This window comes from Brachyistius frenatus, unplaced genomic scaffold, assembly GCF_029030835.1.
Source record: "Brachyistius frenatus isolate BFR_SWC_R1_liver_20210118 unplaced genomic scaffold, ASM2903083v1 Contig_87, whole genome shotgun sequence".
Classification (NCBI taxonomy): domain Eukaryota; kingdom Metazoa; phylum Chordata; class Actinopteri; family Embiotocidae; genus Brachyistius; species Brachyistius frenatus.
The window spans coordinates 554,796-576,422 of NW_027210686.1; the positions used below are offsets into that span (position 1 = coordinate 554,796).

The following is a 21,627-nucleotide window of genomic DNA, read 5'->3' on the forward strand; positions in this document are numbered from 1 at the left end:
CAGACCTTCACAACATTATACAGAGGATATATATATATATGTTATATATAGAGACAAAGACATGTTACTATGTATATATACATATATATATATACATAGTAACATATCTTTGACATATTACGTTATGGCCTTAACCTTAAGTCAATCGTTTTCACAGCGGTCTCCTGGTTAAAGTTCTGTATTTGAACCATTCAACCACCCCCGACCTCCTTCCTATGCAGACAATAAATTACATTCTTTATATTATATCACCTGACTTCCTCCTTTGCTCACGTCGTAGTTACAACAGCCAATAGAGGCTGCACAGTTTAGAGCCACAGACAGGAGAGGGAGGTCAGAAAGCATACAATGGTTTTACATATTGTTGGTTTTGGTCTTTTCATAGATAAGGTGAAGACAAAAATATAATAACACACAAGACATTAGAATCAGCTCTGGACATTCAGTACAGTGGTAAGATTTGCTAATAATAGAAGAAGAAAAAAAACTCCACTCCAAAGCTTTTTAAAGAGGATACAGGCGAGAAGATGTTGAGAAAAGAAAACTTTATTGATGGTTATTGATTAGTGGAAGAACCATAGTACATGCACATACAATGACTGGGTAGGAAGCCTTGTTTTGAACCACAACACCTACTGGAAGCAGAGCTTGTATAAAGTAGTTGCGGAGCCAGACATTCAGCATAGTGAGGACTACAAGTCATCCCGCTTTAGGTTGACGGTCCTCACACACAGCACACAGACGAAGGTGTGAACCAGCGGGCCGAGCGGCCCCGAGGCTCTTACTGCTGCCTTTTTTATAATGTGATGCATCTGAGAGTTTTTCCTATCTAATTTGTTATAAATACAAAAAGGGAGATATGTAACGACACCACTAATTGGGGATAGTTGTAAACAGAATGTGGCATAGGAGAGGCCTGTGGCTGGCTTGCAATGCAGCTGTAGCCGATCTCCTGTAGCCCATGTAGTGCTTTTCAAATACACTACAGATTTATTCCATTCATTTGTATTTACATCATAGATTAATCTGTTCACAAATCATTTATTTCTCATATTTATTTAGTATTGTAATATTCAAACAGTTAATTTTCAAAGATTAAAGGTTGAGTTCTAGAAAAGGAAAGGATGTTCCATTAAGAATGTCATGAGAGGAAGTACGAAGAAGCAGAAACAGCAGAACTGATTAAAAACAAATGTTGAGAAAAATTACAATTACAGCACTGATATGTTTCAGGTTTATGTGAAAATTACAAGTTGCATGTGCAAAATTGTACAGTTGACCAAAAAAAAAAAAAAAGAAAAGATGAATGAGACTATCTACATTGTGATTACATTATTTGAAAAGATTCAATAAAAATCAGAATATGATTTGATAAAAAATGAGATAGCTCACCTTGACAACTGATCTACTCTTCTAAATCTAAAACATTATACCATTGTGTATTTCATATAAGAGAACATCTTCACTGCACAGTTCAAATATAATACATTGTTGGATTATTATAGTTTACCCCTTTAAATTTTAATTATGAAAGAAGAAAATGAACAAACAAAAAAAAAGCAAACCAAAATGAACAAAAGCATAAAATAGACACAGTGGCTTTGACCACTGCTATATATATATATTTTCAAATCTGTCCTGTAATATAAAAATCATCAATTATACCAATGAATATATTGGACGTTTATATAAAAACATCTATGTGAATGGCCAACACTACTCATTATGGAAGAGGATTAGGGCCACGAAACATTTAATTTTAAGAATCTAAGTCACAATCCAGTGATCAAAGTTTGAATTTGTCCCCCAGGATCCCAAATGTTTTCATTAGAGTTCTGCATTACATTTAAAAGCTATATATATATGTATACATACATATATATACATATATATATGTATATATATATATATATATATATATATATATATATATATATTATTATTATTTTTTTAAATTCATGTGGCCCCAATGCGTTTTCATATCTCAGCATGTGGACTAAGTGGTTAAATGGTTGAACAGTTTTAGTTGCCATGGCAATCCCACCCCACACCCCCGCCCATATCTCATAATTCTGTGTAGAATCTCGACTATAAACATAAACACGCCAGACATGTCCACCAGAAACCTTTGGCTTGAAGTAATGAAAAACACAACCACATCACTTAATAGATCTACAGTCTGAATAACGTGCTGACTCTTACCATTGTCTTATGAAAAAAAAAAAAAAATGAAACTGAACTTCTGTCCTCTATGAAAGCTGTGAGCATCTGTGTTTGCTACCTATTGCTGTAGCATTATTTCATTTAGAGATCATAACTTGATTACCCCACAATCTCAAGATGATTTAGAAAAGTGCAGGGATGCCATCATTACAGAAACAAACTGTCATATTTTGTCATTATAAAAATTACCAAAATGCATTGCATTCACCAATAAATAAAAGAACTGGAGACCTCATCTTGTAGTAATGACTTGTTATCTTATAATTATGAGAATCTTGTAATTATCGGTATTTGTTTTAGCCTGTCTAATCAATGTAGCCATAGGAAATGATGTTGCCAGTCGTTGTTGTAATTGGGTCAGTTCAGGAGGAGCAGACTCTGTGTTTGCTGAATGTTTTGGTGCTGAGCGTAATATATGTGCAAAGATATCTGTGTAGCACCAGGAGCTTAAAAACAAATCAAAAGGCCAAATGCTTCATCAGAATTCAGTCATCAGTCAAAACATTCCCTGCCACAGCTGTTTCTTTGGAATGTACTGATATAGAAAAAGCTTGGGTCCAGGTTTCCTGAAAGAAAGCACTGCAAAATCTGTGTGTCTGAAAGCTTAGAAATACTTGGAAGAGGTGACATAGTGGTTATTAAAACCGGAGCAGCTCTCAGCCAGCTTTGACTCACAAGCTGAGGGGGATGACTTTATAAGTGGAATGCAACTTCTGACAGGGGTCATTAATTAAAGGCTACTTTGGGCATTGTGTACACACATTTGCACCCAAATATATATGTGGTTTATTTAGTAAGGCTAAAAGGCCCATGACCAACCAGGGCTGGAGTAACCTCAGGGGCCCGGAGCCAAATGTTGTTGTTGGGCCCCTGTACATGACAGACACTGATCAGAGCCCCAGAGCTCAAATGATTAGCTCATTAAATGTAAATTAATAGCTTTTTTCATAAATAATGAATCATTCAAGTCATTTATAAAGCAAAAATCCCCCAAACCTTCTGGTACCAGCTTCTCAAAGAGGAATATTTTCTTGCTTCCTAGTTTTCTATATCAGTTACCTCAGCATCTGGGAGTTTTGGTTGTTCGTTAGACAATTCTATACACTGAACAATCAATAGATTGGTTAGAAGGATAATTGGCATATATATTGACAATGCAAGTAACTGTTGGTTGCAGCCTTACAATCGTTCTATGAAATGAATGACACAACCTTCCCAAAGGTTTTCTGTGGTCTGTGTTATCGACCTGAGACACAGAAATTAAAAAATGTAAGCAATTTCATGAAACACAACTTGTCTTTTACAAGTCCAGAACCACAAAGTGAAGGACGGGTTTGGCAAAGTTGTCATTATATTTCTATGGAACATAGAACATAACATAGTAAAGTAAACCTTCATGTTACATGCAATGAAACTGGGCTAGAACATTTTTGCATTTATTATTTTGATGCAGACTATGAAGACACTAAACAGATTTTTGTCTTGGAAAAGGATTATTATTTTGGTTTGGTGACGTAATTATAAGCATGTGATCGTACAGTCGCAGTCACATGTAAACAGTTTATTTTGAAGATAAGGAATACAAGTCATTATTTCAAGATGGTGGACTTAAAAAGTAGAAATCATGCTGCTATCAGCATCTCTAACTTACCCATCCAGCCTTTGTTTTTTCTCTATGTTCATGATTTCAAGGCTTCTCTACTTTCTCCCAAACCCAAAGAAAAAAAAAATCTATTAATGCTAAACTGACATAGGAAGTGTCAAAAGAAGCTGAGAGAGGAAAAAACAACACTTGACAATCATAGTCACTTTACCACTCTTACAAAACATAAAAACCCCAGTGTGACTATGACCTATCTTACAGGGGTGGAATTCTATACAAGCCCTAACAATTTGAATCTGATAAATATTTCCTTTGTGTCCTAATCATTACTCTAGCAGGTGTCTATAAGTCCCATGGAAAAAACCTCTACAGCTGATAAACTATGTCTTTAGAAATTAAAAACCCACAATATCAAAATACACAGCACAAAATATCTGAGGTATAAGATGAAAAATATCAGCTGTCATTTTATTCGTATTCTTTTTTTCTTTTTTTTTGTTGTACTTCTCTCTTAAGAGATGCTGAAATGATGCACAAACTGCATGTATTGCAATACCCAGGCCTCAGTAACGTCTCTCCTCGTGCTCTCGCTCTGTCGTTCTCATTCGCTCACACACTCACGTGCACACACACTTTCTTTCTGTCCTGTTGGAAGGTTGAGTATAGGTTGGAGGTGTTGCTAATAGGGTGCGAAGCGGCTGTAGCCTCCCCGGTATATACTAGCCTGGAGAGAGGACAGCACCAGCCCCACGTCGTCGGCATGGCTCCGAGTTTTGGCATCTGTCAGTGGGGCAAACGCATTCTGAAACACACACACACACACATGTGCACAAATACAACAACACACACGCAAAGGAATATACACCCACAGGAGAATGCAAACACACAAATATTCATAGAAACACCAAGTTACACGAAGACATGGAAAGACACGGACACACACACACACACGCACACACACAAACCCTTGTTAGCCCCACTGACTCCGGCACAAACTACGACAAGAGTTTCAACATTACATTACCGTTATTCCAGTGCAAACCCACGGGGGATGAAAAGACCCGTGACCGGGGCAATCGTCATGCAGCAAGCACAGCGAGACGCTTCATGCCAGGGGTGCATGCCAACAGCTACGTGAAAGAAATCCAGTCAATACAACTATGAAGAAGCAAAGGAAAAGATGAGTCAAAGAAATCAAGTCAACAGGTGATTCTGAGCTGAAAACCAGGAAGGTTTGAATCTTTGGGATGAATCATGCTGGTTTTCACCGGGTGGAGGTGAAGCAGCTTTTAGCAACAGTCCTTTGAGATATTTTATTACATGTCCTGTGTTTCTGTGTGTCACAATCAGAAGAAGATACTGATAGTTTCATCTGCTTCTGTTATGATAAAACTGCATGTATTCATTTTATTAACAAGCTTTTTTATGTTTGTTTGTAGTGGCTAGACAGTCTCAGTAACACGTTAGAGAAATTTGATCAACTATATTTACCGAGACAACAACTGTGCCCATCTTTGGGAGAGCACAAGGTGTCTCCTACTCTAACAGCTGGGTTAATGACAACTCTAACTTTGAATGGACTTGGCTTGGTGACGTGTCCATTGTTTGATGTTACGAGTGTTTAAGTGATGGGCGAGGGAGACCTTTTTGCTAGCACCGGTTGGTGTGTTCAACGAGGACAACGTTAAGATGACTCAGTCTTAAAACATTTTTGTATGAATTTAATCTATCTCCACAATCCTGCAGTTTTTGGAGAATAATCTGTCCACAGTGAAACCACAGCTAAATCTCTTTATTTCAGTTTCCAAACCAAAAAACAAACTGCAAACATCTGGTGAGGAAGTTTGACTGACCAGCATCACTTTGTGTGACCAGAATGACTTTCTGACCACAATCCTGATTTTAAGAATGGGATGTCGTTGGAAATAAATGTGCTGGCGACGATGGGTCTTTTTAACTTTGCTGCCCCATCTTTGACTGTGATACAGTGTCAGCCTGATACGTCTACTTCAAGTCTTCTCCTGCCAGGTTATTTAGACGAAACTGCCAGTTGGTCCAGGTACTGCAGCAGTTGCAGTGTAGATACATAGTCTGGTTAAGCAGCTAGGTGTCTCTGTGGGGGTGAGGAGGAGGCGAATTATTGTCGATCTGTAAGAGTCATGGAACTGACTAAAAAAAAATTAAAAAAAATCTAAACAGAGGTTGCATCCCAATCCCCCTAATAGTGTCCACATTTCCCTCGTGTGTCTTCTTTCCATCACAGTCCGTCACACTTAAGACACGAGGACGTGCAGGAAAATCAAGAACATGAAGGAAACACTTTTGTTTCTCCTCCTTGAACAAAACACTCCGTGCACATCTATTAACAACCTGTGCAGACGGACTAGACGGCCCAGAAACTAAACAAACATTTCTACAAGAAGCACATTTTTCTTTAATAATTACTTAACATGAATTGATATTCTGTTTGTAACCTCATTATTTTTAAATAATGTGTCTTTTGATTAGAATGTCATAATTTGCAGAAGTTTATTTTTAGGGAAAGTAAAAATTAAGCATCTCATACATATGATTTCTAGTTGTAGATGTGACTCAATAAACAATTAAACTTTTTTATTGATGACAAACATCAATCATACTCTCCTCTCCTCCCTGACATAACATTGTCACTATACAGAATAAACGGGATCATAAAGAATGTTTTATATTCGTCAATAACATGTACAGAAAATTGTTAGTCAGATGGTCAATCAGAAAAGAAAATCAACAATTTGATAATACTATTTGGACGGTTCTGTTTTTCCTTTTAGGAACAAAATCATATTTCTGCAGTTTTCTGCCAAAACATCCCGATCAGTTGCATTCACCAACAGATTTCCAATAAACGGTAAACGAGTTTGGTAAATACGCACTAATGTGTTCAGCTCCCCATCGCGTTCTTCGAGTAAAACACTTTCTGGGTAAAACTGACTGCACAGAACGATCAAACGAGGAAAGTGGGATGTACCAAGGAGTCGCTGCTGGGCGAGTGAGTGGGTCACTGCATTCTGATGAAAATGCCTATCAAGCTAATTGAGCTTGTCACGCCTGGCTGGGCAAAGGTTGGATTCATAGACCGTTTATAGGTAAGTCAGGTCTGAGTTAGCAAATGATGTCAGCTGTCAATAAGTCTTTCACAAGGCTTGAGAAGATTGATGAATTGTACACTTGACTGGTATTTTCAACCTATTTGCTGAAAGTAATTTGCAAACATTCATGACAGTTCTTTTTTGATGAATTACACATTAGCTGAGTCAAGGTTTCTGTTGTGTTTGAAGGCATTGTTTCCTCCAGTCCGCCCCGCTTTCTTACTCACTCCTTCCCTCCCTCGCCTCCTCCCCGCTGCTGCGACACCACGTGGGATTTAATTATCAAAATGACTAATTATTTCATTACCAGGGAGTGCGGGGTGAGGTGGTATCCACCAAATTAGAAATATAATAACTAACAGGGACTGGGCTGCCAAGGCGTGAAGACATTCATCACCTTTTACAGGCGGGATTAATGTGGCATTTGGACTGCCGTTAGCAGCACAGACAAATTCAATTAAGTTTAAGTGAGGAGATGTCAGTGGTGCTGAAAAGCTCATGCACAGTGACTGAAGAAAAGAATTGGGTGGGGGAGGGGGAGAATACGAAGTGAGAAAGTGTGGACGGCCCGTTCTCATTCCCGGGGCGTCAAATACTGCCGTTGTGTCAAAGCCGCTGGCGGCAGAAAGATAGAGACAAGGTGCCTTTGGCATCGGCACCGTGACCACCCAATTCAAAACGTCCCATGACGGAGTACGAACAGTGAGTCCACTGGAGGATGAGGTCGGGGCTGGTTGGACTTTCAGCCAGGAGATTGCTGTTTGAGTAAGTTAACTTATTTATGAATATAATGTAACTTAACTGACTTTAGTAACTTAAGTAACATACTTAAATGAACCCAAACGATGAACCATTACCGAACCTAACCACGTGGTTTTGGTGCCTAAACCTTTTGTCTAAAGCCGCCTGATATCTGAGGTCCTGGGATGAGAACGAGTTGGCAGGATACATACTATCTCCAAATTGAGAGAGGACCTGTGTGCAGTTTATGCGGGTGGCAAACTTCTTTATGCCGTTACTTACATCTGACAAGTCATTCTGATTTTACGAAGCCTTATTAACCTGAAAGCCTCTCTGCAGAGCACACAACTGAGCTTCTGCACAGATTCACAGTTTCTCCGGTGAAATCATTGGCAGCAAATCAGTCAGGCTCAGAATAAATCCAGCACCATCAGAGCTGTCAATACACTTTTATTTTCAGCTGAAGTCCAAAAATTATGTCCAATAGAGAACCAATACTTTTGTGTGTGTGTGTGTGTGTGTGTGTGTGTGTGTGTGTGTGTGTGTGTGTGTGTGTGTGTGTGTGTGTGTGTGTGTGTGTGTGTGTGTGTGTGTGTGTGTGTGTGTGTGTGTGTGTGTGTGTGTGTGTTCTGGCGCATCAATTGGATTATTGCAGAGTTTTTATTTTTGCTGCTTAAATGTAATACAATTTGCAGTAGTGGCATAACTGCAAGCATGAACTGCTGTGACCACTAACATAAATAAAAAATAAGGCAACAGATAAAAGACCTCAGCCTATAAATTACTGTAGATGCATGTAGATGGGTCAGTGCAAAAGCTATGTATTTTGTTAAGGTTAGGTAGGTTAGGTAGTTACTTTATTAATCCCCAAGGGGACATTTTTTCACTACAGCAGCATACAGGAAGCAATAAAATAATAATCAAATAATAAAAAGCAATAAAATAACAGTAAAAAAATATAAAATGCACAGTATATACAGTACAGTATATATATATATATATGAGTATCCTGAATCATACATATAGATAAAATAAAATCATCTGCCACTGCGTCTTTGGTGTTGTACTGCATCATCGTTTGGGACTTCACAAAGCAAACATTTGAATTCCTTGGCTTCTCTTGTTTTCAACAACAGGCTTTTTAGATTTAATTTGAGACATCTGACTCTAAAATTGAACAGATACAGTGGAGATGAATTAAGTCATGTTTTAGTTTAAAAGATTACATTTACACAAATGAACTGCAACATCTATTTACAGAAACAGTCTTTGTAGCAGATCATATGTGAATAGTTTTACCTGCAACCATTTTCCACTGAAGAAATAATGCCTGTTTCTACTGTCTGCAGTAGTTATTTTTTTTAACTAATGTTGTTCTGTTGGATTCATCAGACCCAGTAAAGAAAAGATTTGAATTGTTTGAGTCTAGTTCATGAGTGAAAGATGGAATGCAGTTCCTGCAGATGATACGCCACGCTGCTGTGGTGCAGAGGAAGCTCCGTTAGCTTTAAGCTTCAGCTTGAAGTTAACTCACCGATGGTGAAGAGCTTCAGGTATCCAGAACAACGAGTTCATGGCTACAAACAGTGCTACAAAGATTGCTGGACACTCCAGAGACACCCTTCAGGTGTTTTTCAGGCAGGTCTAACTTTGTAACCTGGAGTTACCAGAACCACATTCCCTACATGAGTATCTGGGTCTGGGTACGCTCCATAGGCCATCGTTGGCAGTCCTCGCGTAGACTTTGGGTTCATTTATTAGACTATTGGAGCAACTTTAACCAACTGGTACGTGCTGAAACTAGACAAAAGTCAACCACTGCTGCAACTACATTTAGAAAAACCAAGATTGATTTCAACATCGTCGCACTGACCCACTGCGACTGGTCGGCGATTGGTACGCCATTCAGAGTGGTTGAGTGAATGTGGACCAGGTAGTATTGCAAGAGAAGGTAAGACATTCATTAGGTTCTAAAAAAATGTTGAGCACCCTGGCATTTGATAGCACTGCTTACTGGCACTGGTCTGATCATTGAAAAGACCTGTGTTTTAATGTAAAATCCACCTAAACTCAGGTGTTACTGTAATTTTTTTAAGGTTAAGTTTATATTGCCCTTCTCAAAAAAAGCAAATGGTCAGTTAGCCTTCACTATTCTTTTCCACACAAGCATATGCACATGTTGCGGCTCTAAGAATGACGAAGGCAAAAGAGAATCTCAGGTCATATTTTGGACACAAAGTGTCTAAAATCAAAATTTGTTTTTAGATTTTTAGACACTGAAAATGTGAAGTGGGATGATGCATGACGTGAAGAGGACCAGACATAAAGAAAAGGGGATATGTGTTAAATTTGACAGTCTTACCATGGCACCAACGCTGTATGTGGCTGCTGGAGTGAGTGTGTGGTTGTAGGGGTCGGCAGCATATACTCGTCCGTAACTGTAAAAAAAAAAAACACGAGTTAATAGGTGGTTAAGTCAAACTGTGTCCTGGCTGTCAAGCAGAGTCCTTAAATCTTCTCATTAGTTCTTACCCACCATCAGTGATATACATAGGGTTTAAATGTGATAATAGTAATGGGTGTGCAAAAAATAGTGGATTCTACTCTTTCTTTGCACATACACATGTTAGTACCATGATAAGAAAATGTAATGAGAGAGTCATAATGAAATTTATAATGACAGTTCCACAATCACTGAGAATTATGACCCAAGTTTGCAGCCCTGCACGGCTTTTTAGTCTCATTTAGCTCATTGTTTTAGAAGTAACGAGATAACAAGGAATTTAATTTAGATACTTCAAATCAAAATTAGATAGAATGTCAAAATGTATTTAAATTATGAAACATGAGATTATATGGGTTTTTTTTTATTTATTTTATTTTTAGAGCAAGTCCAAATTAGATTAATTAACCTCCCACAATGAGTCAGTTTTGCACTAAAAGGTCAAATAAGTTTTAATTAGTTTTAATGAATGATAATGTATATCATTACTACCAATTCATGTTTTTGTTTTCAACAAGTCTCCAAAACGGTGAAATATTGTGTTTTTCACTGCCCTCCTGGAATCCCCTATCTGAGTGTCTTCTGATCTGACGCTATCACATTTGCAGCACATTTGTCAGTACCGACCAAAAACGTTTTCTAATGTGGCGACAATGGTTATGGCTTGGTTCGATTTTGGCACCAGAGTGCTCTGCGGGAAAGATTGTGGCTTCAATTGGAATTACGACTGATGACAGTTATGGTATTAGCTGAAACAAATAAATGCTCATTTTCTTCTTGTGAGTATATATATTTGTTCAGGTGGAAATTAGTTTCTGTTTCTGAGCGTCAGTCAAGGACTAAGAATGAAACATTATTCTTAACAGTGATGACAAAGGTCATTTTAAAATCCCCCAGTTTCATGATCTGGCTCGACAACATGCTTTTTCCACACTCTGTGCAGCAGCGTTGTTCAGTGTCAAAGTAATATCACACTACATTGTTTCTTGGTGTGCTCACAGGATCACATATGAACCACATCCAGCTTCAATGTTTAATGTTGTCAGATGTTAAAATGAACCACACTTTTATCTTTCAAACTATAAATGTCAGTGGATGATAAAATAATAATAATTATATGTATACACAACAAACTCAATGGCAGTCTGGCCAGCAGCTGTGCAGATGTACTCTATGTCGACCAATTATTGTTAAACTGAACATTTTGTTTGTCATTTCTTTCCACCTCCTGTTTTCAGACCCGTTCAATTCAATAATCTCAAGGGCTGTGATTAAACAGTCTCGGACAGAGTTGGACAACATTGTTTGAAGAAGACAGAATCGACATGACACACAGAGAAAGACACAACGCCTCATGAAAGTAGACTCAATATATAAATAATCAAATAACAGACAATCACTGAGTGTTCTATTTTTAGACAGAAATAGACAGCAGTGTTTATTCCTGGTGAGCATCCCTGCTGTGGCCCACCAGCCCCCCAAGCCCCCCACCCCCAGTCCTAGTCCAGTCATGATAAGGGCGAATCAGGGGCCAGGGCCTGGGCCCATAATCAAGCTGATTTGCATAGCAGCCCAGTGGTTGAAGCGATTAGAAGTTAATCCCGATTAGTTTAGCACATTGCTATTCACCATGCAGCCCCCCCAACACCCACACTCAGCCCAGTACCACATTTGACCTATCTTATCTCACAGCACAGAGCACTAACCCATCATCACTGTGTGTGTGTGTGTGTGAGAGAGAGACATAGCGTATGTGAGAGAGTGTGTGGTAAGCTGCAACAACAACACAAATTCAAATGCAATTTGAGTCAAATGCATTTTTAAAGTGACCCTGAGGTGAAAAGATAAACCCGGAAACAACATTTTCAACAGCTCTACAAAATGGTTGGAAGCTTGGTCAAATGCACAAGGTCTTATGATAGAGGAAAAATTAGGTTGAAATATTTTCAGAAATGCATACAGTTATGCAAATTTAAAGACAGCCAAAGTACTGCAGGCTAATGACATTAATTGCATTTTGCCATTTAAAAAAAATACAAAATGATACACAATTTCTTCCTGAAGGTATTCCCCTTTTTTAAGAGCATCAAGTATTTCTTTTTTTCTTTCTTGAGAAAGAGAAAGGTCAGATGATCAAAATTGGTCTAAAGCCTCTGCATAATTTATGTGGCTGGTCTCACAGTAGCAGCTCTGAGGTAGTATTTTGGCACAGTAGTGCTTTAAGCCAACATAACCAAGCTAACATTCTCACAATGTCCACGTTCACATGTTGATTTTATACGTAGATAATATTTGCTATGTTCACCAGCTACCATGCGACATTTGCTAATTAGCAGGAGAAAAAAAAAATAGTCGAGGCTGATGGAAATGTCATTAATTTTGACTTTTAACCGAGGTGTTGAACCAAATACATTTTTGGCCCCGAGATAATGCTCAAAACCAGAGGATGACCAAAGTTTGAACACTTTCTCCAGAGGAGAATGTAAAAGTCTTAAATTGAATGGCAGTACATCAAGTAGTTGTTGAACAGTCTTGAATGTAAATATCCCCCTGATATCAGTGACGCACTTAAAGGTTGGGAGATCACCAAAGTCAGTATATCTCATCTTCTGAGCACCATGAAGTGATGTACAAAATTGAATTGCAATCTACTCAATAGTTGTTGAGATATTTCAGTGCACATGTCCGTAGTGACAGCAGTCACAGCCTGTGAGATTGAGTCATGCCTCGCATGTGTGATGCTTCATCTAAAGAAAGGGCTCAACATGCCACACGCAATTCCCAGCAACTATAGACAGGGAAAAGATCTGTGATCACATTTGTATTATGAAAAATCATGGCAGAAATCCAATAGGCTCTAATTTGAATAATATCATGGAAATAATTTAACTGGTAAAGGACATCATTTCCCGGGTGCTCCTCCCTCTCCTCTGTGTCGGTGTATCTCGCTCTGAACGAGAATAAACAAAACTCTCCACTCGTCTGACCTCAAACATTGACAAACCTGATAACTGATGGCCAATATCAAAGGGAAACTCAGTGATTGAATGACAGGACTGGCAGTACCCGCGCCGCGGTAGACATGCTGCAGGTGTGGAAACACACACACACATGCGAGCGAGCTGCAGCTTTGCAGCAAAGTAGAGATATAACGCACACACACACCCAGGCCTAACATGGTGGACAGCCACACAATGTCACCTGCCTCAGCTAATAATATGCTGAAAGAAACATCAGCAACTTCTTTGGTTTACTTTGAGTCATTTAAGATACTTTCAATATGGATAATAAAACACAATCACTCTTTCTTTAACGTAAGTGCAGATTCAGCCTCATCGCTGGTGCAGATCTTACGAAAGACAGAAGATCCGTCAGGATGCACAGACTGTTGCAAGAAAAGCAAGAAAATTACTAATAATTCATTGCCTAAATTCATCAAGTCCAATTCAAATATGGTCATTTGTAATTTTAAATGTGTGTGGTTCAGCCTTGGTAAGCGTTATTCTTACTTTATCTGCAGTCAGGAATGCCTGTGACATGAACGGTTGGGTGTTTGTCATTTCTCATGGCTCATGAGTCACCATCAGGGGTTGGTCTGTTTGGTTTGGGTAACTACTGTGTGCAGTGTTGGGATCAGGAAAGCAATTCTTGATAACCAGCTCCTCTCGACAACTCTACTCTCTCTGAACTAATCATCATCCTTACAAAGCAAATCTTCGACAAATGAGTTATGAAACTTGATACAGTCCAAGAAATGTTGTATTTCCTGAAGTGTTAAAGTGTTACATTGAAGTGAAAATAATATGGGAGAAGAAGGACAAATCACTCATTTTCTCGGAATAAACAGTCAAGTCTTAATAAACAGGGTTGACTACGCTACGATATATATTTAATGTCTCTCCTCTGTGCCTTGACTAGCTAAAGCAGTGTTAAGATATCTGCATTGACCAGAAGGAAAGCCGAGCACTTTTAAAGATAAGGTTCACAAGACTGTCAACAGTGTTCAAGGTGATGTGAGTGTGTGAGATGTGAATGTGTGTGTGCTGATGTTTAGGAAACAGTCTTGACAGGCTACTATTTCCAGAAGAGGTAACACTGGGTCACGAAGCTCGAGGCTACGTCCACATGAATACTTTTCATTTTGAAATGCATAACCTATGCTACCATTAGCCCTCGTGTTCACACAAGTCCAGAGCTTTTGAACTCATAAAATGGAGAGTTTTGAAAACGTTGCTGACCCTAGTTGAAAACTTGGGACACTGTTTCAGTTTATATGGAGGGAAAACAGACTTTTAGAGACAGTGACGCAGACACTTATGTTCACTGCTTGATTACTACCTTTGACATTTCCTTTTCAGATTTGTCACGCCCCAATAAAGTTCATTTTGCCCCTTTGCCAGAAGAAACACACCACATCAACCTTTCCTATGAGTGGTTCATTTAACAGTGAAGAAGAATTACAGGTGATGTTGACATTGATGTCTATGCCAGCAGCTGTTGTGCAGTTAAATCTTGCATTTTATAATACTGCTACTACACAGGAGTCGAGCTGTTGCTTAAGTGACTGGTGGCAATTCCTGAGTCCAGCTGCATTATCAGCCACAAATGGAGCGGCAATTCTTTGGTGAGGCCAGAAGGAACTAGCGCCTGTTGGGGTCATTTTATGAATTAAGTTTTGTTCCTCAGGAAGGGCGACACTGATCGACGTCAGTGAAAGTCTTTGTCTGAGTTCAAAGCTCGAAGGGAAGCGGCTGGCTTGAAATTGATTACGTTTTCTGTCATGTTTTTGTCTGATAACACACCTTATGCATTTAAGTTTTCATGCCTCTGCGCTGGCGATAGCCATATCCGGAGGCATTATGTTTCCAGGTTGGTACTAGGTACTAGAGCTGTCACTTTTCATTCAAGATTCGAACATTCATTCAAACACAGTTCAAATTCAAACTGTCACTCCCTCCCCTGAGAGGATCAGATCAACCTGACTATGTTATATCCTTTCATAAACCTGCAGTAGCAGTTATCACTTGAACTGTCCGGATGTGGTCGTAGGATTCAGAGCAGACTCTCCAAGGTTGTTTTGAAGTGATGGACTGGAATATATTCTCTGTAATGCACACAGGAGGACATAGATGGACTCACAGCACTGAGAGGGTCATGCTATTTAATTTCTAAAGCATCTTTACAATCCGGCCTGCAAGACAATCTCCAAAAGATACAGGTAGACCACCTCTGCACCTCCTGGATTACTGACTACCTGAGTGACACACCACACTGTGTTCAACTCTCACCTTTCCTCTTTCACCCTGTGTACCTCTGACTTCTAGTACAACTCAGAGTCCTGTCATCTGCAGAAATAGTCAGGTGACTCAGTAGTTAATGGGTGTGTCAGTGATGGGAACAGGTAACTCCGGATGGTTGTGGACTTTCTGAGGACCAGGGCTAAGTTAAAAACGATATATCCAGGGAGAAGAGGTGATGGTGGAGTGCTACATATACAGACTAGACTGGAAACACTGAGGCTGTCTACAGGAAGGCACAGAGCAGACGCCACTTTCTAAGGAAGCTTCGGTCCTTTGTTATGTGTAGCAAGATGATTCATATCTTCTACTAGTCTGTTACTGCAAGCGATGTTTTCTCTGCAGCCATCTGTTGGGGCAGCAGCATCAATCACACAGTGACACTAAGAAACTGAACCAGCCGATAAAGAAGGCCGGCTCCGTGCTGGGATCTGCTTTGGAAACCCTGAAATTGGTTGTTGAGAGGAAGATGCTGCACAAACTGCTCAGCATAATGGACAACCTTTCTCATTTGTAGCATGACCTACTGGTCAGACAGCAGAGTGCTTCCAGTCAGAGGCTCCTTCGCTGCAGAAAGGACTGCTACAAGATCCACACAGTAACACCTGCCCACTGCATTAACAATATACAGAATAATGACTCTCCTCTTTGTGAGTGGCGATGCACATGCACATTTATTTTAGTTCACAAGCAGTATGATTTTATGATTATGATATGAGGTATAAAGGATTGTTAAAAAAACAAAACATCCATGAATTCAAGAGTTAAATAACATTGCATTTGTCTCCTCTGTGTGAAAGCTTTTCACTTTGCCTCCCAGTGTGTCTGCATGAAACAACCATGAACATATTTGTAAGGCAAAGGTTTATAAGAGGAGCGTTGCTCCCAGGTCTGCAGTGACACCGAGAGGTTACTTGTGTCCTTGTGTAGCATTGATGTGCCCATCTGTGCAGGAGCACACGGGCACCGTGTGGGTCATGTTTATGCTATGAGGGTAACAGAGGGGAAGCACCAACAGCTGCTCACATGAGGTCTGACCGGACCCAGTCAGGGTCAGGTGACATACAAACCAGTATAAATGCAGCATAGTCACTTGTGCAGATAAAAAGAAAAAAGGGCATGTTCGGAAAGAACTACTTCCACAATCCAGAAATAAAGTACAACTTGTATGTTGACATTTTGTCTTTTTAATATGGTCATTTATCAGGTTGTCTTTTAATTTGCTCATAAAAAGAATAGATGTAAGTATGTATGCATGTATTTATGTATGTATGTAGCCTATTAGGTATATACATATATAGGTGTATGGGTTACTAATGATATAATGTGTTATACTGAGATTTACTCTCATTTTATTGACATTATATTTCATAAATTGCATGCAGTATAAAATTCCACTCAACTTTCCAAACGCTCTGTTTTGACACAAGGTCCTTATAATAATATACACCATACCATAGTTCTTTTTCTCTTTTTTTTTTTTTTCCTACATATGAATAGATGATTATGAATTGTAGTATATAATGGATTAAAGTGTGAAATCATGTTGCATGTTTGATCTTATGAATCAGTTTTCCCCTGATGTGTTCTGAATGAAAGTACTGAGGCAGTAGAATCAATGTTCTTCACTTCAAATCCTGCCTCGTCTTTAATTCTCCCTTTGTGAATATGGTTCCATCATTCATAAGCATGATAGCTTATTTTCCAGTAAACTAACCGTACAGTCGTGCCTGAAAGTTTGTGAACTCTAAAGAAATGTATACATTTCTGCTTATATATAACCTAAAGTATCATCAAGATGTTCAGACAAGTCCTAGATGTAATAAACAAATGGGATGAAAGCATGATGCTTATCTATTGAGGGAAATGATCAGACATTACATATCTGTGAGTGGCAAAGCTATGTGAACCTTTGCTTTTAGTATCTGCTGTGACCTTCTTGTGTGGCAATAACTTCAACTAAATGCTTCTGATATCTGTTGATCAGTTCTGCTCATTGACTTGGAGGAATTTTAGTCCGTTCGTCCACCAGAACAGATTCCACTCTGTGTTATTGGTGGGTTCCTCACATGAACTGCTCGTTTCAGGTCTGTCCAAAACAGTCATATAGGATAAAGGTCATGAGTTTGACATGGCTATTCCAAAACAATAACTTTATTCCTCTTTCACCATTTTTGAAATAACAACATGTGTACATTGTTTTGCTGCATGACCCACATTCTCTTGAGATTTATTCTGTGTACCAGATGACATACTTCCCTTAGAACACTAACAAATATTGATCTTACATGTTAGGACTCTTGTGTAGTGTAAGAATTTAGTAGTGCCATTTCAAATCTCATGCTGCTGTTCTGCACTGAGCAGAAATAACCTCATCATGGGAACACATCAATACACCAAAATATCTATTTAATTATTTTACCCAGAAATCAGTGTGTTTTTGTGTCCTCTGTTTAACACTCAATAAACACTCTGATTCTTCTGTCCAGCAGCAGCAGTGGAGAACAAACACCTTGTGTTCAGGAACAGCTGCAGCTTTCTCACATGCTTTAATTTGAAAATCCTTTACGTTGGTAGCCCCGCCCCTTCCTCTATGGAGCCAAGATGGCATCTGTGTAGGGTGGAATGTGTCCAGTGTTTCACACTTCTTTTTTTGTACCGTTTTGAGTGCATCATTCTGGTACTGGTAGTGTTCTGATGTGTCTGTACTGATGGTGTGAACACACTGATGCACTTAGAATAATGAGTGTTAGTACACAAGTACAACATCTGGAACATAGTATCAGTTCACAGACAGATGTCTTGACATTTTCCTTATAGAATTTGTTGGTAAATATTAAGTGCAGCAAAACAGGCCCAAACCATAATACTACCACCCCCATGTTTCACAGGTAGGGTGAGGTTCTTATGCTGGACTGCAGTGCTTTCCTTTCTCCAATGATAACACTTCTCCTTTAAACCAAAAAGTTCTCTTTCTTTTTTTCTTTACTTGTTTAGAAGTTACCCAGCGTTCCTCAGTGACCTCGCAGACTGTTACACGCCTTCCTCTTGGAGTGATCTTCGCTGGTCAACCACTGCTGAGGAATAATGGCAACGATGCTCTTGAATATCCCTCTGTACCCACTCTGACTGTGGATTGGTGGAAACCAAACCTCTAGAAAAGGTTTTAAACCCTTCTCCAGCCTGGTGAGCATCAACAACTCTTTTTTCTGAATTCCTCAGAAATCTCCTCTGTTTGTACCATGATACACTTCTTCAAACACGTGTTGTGAAATTCAGAGTTTGATAGATCCCAGTTCTCTACATGAAACAGGGCACCAACTCACACCTGACTAACATTGCGTTGATTGAAAATACTTGATTTTATTTTTACCTCGATATTAGCTGCTAATCCTAGAGGTTCACATACTTTTGCCCCTCTCAGATATTTAATATTGCATCATTTCCCTTAATAAATAAATGACCAAGTATACTATTTTTGTCTCATTTGTTTAATTGGATTCTCTTAATCTACTTCTCAGCCTTGTGTGCAAATCAAATGAGGTCATATTTATGCAGAAATATATAAAATTCTAATTGGTTCACAAACTTTCAAGCTTCACTGTATACCTTCTTTGTCTGCTAAAATATTAGCTGTTCTATTTTCTAGACTCAAAGCTTTGTCTATAATAAATTGACGTATCAGATTTCTGCCATCCGGGATGGTTCATTTCAACCAAAAAACTGAAGTTAGGGAAAGTGAGGCAGGAGATGAATAATAAATCAAAAAGGACAGACATCTGCACGTTCCATTCAATTATAAACGAAAATTACACAGCAGTGCTTACTAATTTAATACAAATTATTCATTGTGTTATGAATATATCTATTATTAATAAAGTAGAGAAGGGCATGAGGGAGATAAAGTACCCTCAAATATCATTTCAGACCCAGAAACCCCTATTTCAACTCAGAGTCCTTTTTACAATATTCATGATTCATATTTTCACCAGAACTATGGTTCCTTGTTGTATTTCTATTATTTACACAGTAACTTCTCAAGAAGAAGTCTCTGCCTGAGACTTTGATGACAGTGACTTGTGGTGCAATTCAATGCAATAACCCTCTAATAAACCTTTAATGTTCTGACTATGTCAGGGAGGCACTGATTCAACATCATGAGTTTTGAGGCTCTGCATTGTGGTGCTGTTGCTATGCATACTTCCATTTTTATATTCAATGGGCAGACGGGGGTTTTGGTTGGATGACAATATAACAATATTGGTCGAGATGTTCCTGCTGTCAGTTAATGAACAGCTCACTTAAGAATCCAGTTTCACTGTGGAGAGAAAATAGTCTCACTTATTGTCACAAACGTGTTTCACGACAAATTTTTTGAGAAGCTTTCTGAGTAAATTAATATCTATAAACATTTGGGAAGTTCTTTACAGATTGTTGTCTGGCATGTGTGGATCATTTCAGACTGTTTTAACAGCCTAAGAACCCCAGATGTGTGCTGCGTTTCAGTGCTGTTAAAGTGGAAAATCTATTTTAACTTCATAAAATCTACATTTTCTTTAAATGAAGATGTCTATTGAACTTTTTGACCAAATTAAAATATTGTTATTTATCTTACATATATTATATTTTATTATGATTAGATGTACATACACTATACTTCTGTAGTTACATGTTAGTTCATTAGTTTCTATTAATGTATGTATTGATTATTTTATCTATAGATACATGCAGTTTTCAAATATTGCTGTAATGTTAAATTTTGTATTCATTTTTATTTTATCATAGTGTATTTCACTGCACTCTTGGTGAAAATCTTTTGATATCACCTAAAATAGCTGCTCTATCACACTTGAGTGCCAGTAATATTAACCGATTCCATCAATCATGGAGAATACAAACGGCCTTCTGAACGGTTTCACCTGAAACTTAAAATGGTCCCAGTCATGATCCACTCAACTCACAGTGTGGTGAAGTAGAGGAGATTGGAAATAATACGTGAATGCAAATAGTATCCCTGTTAAGAAGATAAACTTGCCAGTAGTTTGGGCTTTTATGTGACAGTTTTCATTACTTGAATTACACATACTGTACTGCAACGTGACAGAGTTGACTGAATTTACCAGATTTTGGACCGTATTACTCCTTTTAAACCAACTGAGCTCACTTCTACATATCTTTTTATCACAGCCAATAAAAAGCCACAGAGAACAAACACAAACACACTTTGCTCTTGCTGATTTCCCTGTAAATGCAGTCACTGTTATATTTGTGAAGCTTGTGCAGCCAGGGTTAAACAACTCTTTGGTTATTTCACAAAAAAGAAAGCATTATGATTATGATTCTCCCAATGTGACAGTTTGTATTTTACCTGTCACTGTATGCAGCAGCTGTTGCAGCAGTAGGCTGGGCATATCTGTAGGCAGCGTAACCACCCTAGAAACACACACACACACACACACACACACACACACACACACACACACACACACACACACACACACACACACACACACACACACACACACACACACACACACACACAAAAGAAAGATAACAGTAAAGTTAATTAATTCCTTGTGATGGATACTTTTCTCTAAACTGTTTTCTATTGTCCTGAACACATAAACTTATCATGAGACACATACTGACATTAATGAAATTTAATTTACACTGTTTTTTTTTTATGTCTAATAAGTGAGATAAGAGTTCTATGACAGACATAATGGCTCCTATTTCTTATTCTATTTCTATGACACTGCTAAAAGATAAATATTAAATGTAGTTATTTTTGCACTGAGCTGGTCATTTACTCCAAGCAGATGCAGCATAAATATGGGAATGCACGTAAACAGACTGGAACAACATCCACAAACATGCCTACTCACATTGAGACAGATTGTCTATAGATCCTTTTGTTCCTTTCATTTTGTTAAAGAAAAAAAAGGGGGAGGCTATAACCAGGAATTCAGAAATAATGTATTTCGTTAACGGTTCACTTAAATTTGAATTTACTTTATTTTTCCAACATGATGGTCTAAAAGCTATTTCAAAGCCAATTGAACACTACAAAAAAATAAAATTATAGCCAAGAAAAAATAACCATTTCTTTTGTTGTTGTTTTATTTCAGTTTG

General features: G+C 38.4%; 1 protein-coding gene across 14 annotated transcripts in view; it reads right to left on the minus strand.

Moving 5' to 3' along the window:
- Positions 1–530: 530 nt before the first annotated feature.
- Positions 531–21,627, minus strand: part of LOC138627515 (RNA binding protein fox-1 homolog 1-like) — a 298,993-nt gene continuing 277,896 nt past the window's right edge. For 7 of the 14 annotated variants that reach the window (XM_069709919.1, XM_069709911.1, XM_069709909.1 and 4 more), the window contains 3 exons: positions 20,864–20,928; positions 10,058–10,133; positions 531–4,606 (listed from right to left, as the gene is read on the minus strand). In XM_069709919.1, the coding sequence (XP_069566020.1) occupies positions 4,436–4,606; positions 10,058–10,133; positions 20,864–20,928 (312 nt within the window). In that variant the 3' untranslated portion in view covers positions 531–4,435. Of the gene's footprint in view, positions 4,629–5,603; positions 5,940–10,057; positions 10,134–20,863; positions 20,929–21,627 lie in introns of those variants that run through there. The other 7 variants (XM_069709915.1, XM_069709912.1, XM_069709907.1 and 4 more) reach the window with 6 other exon arrangements.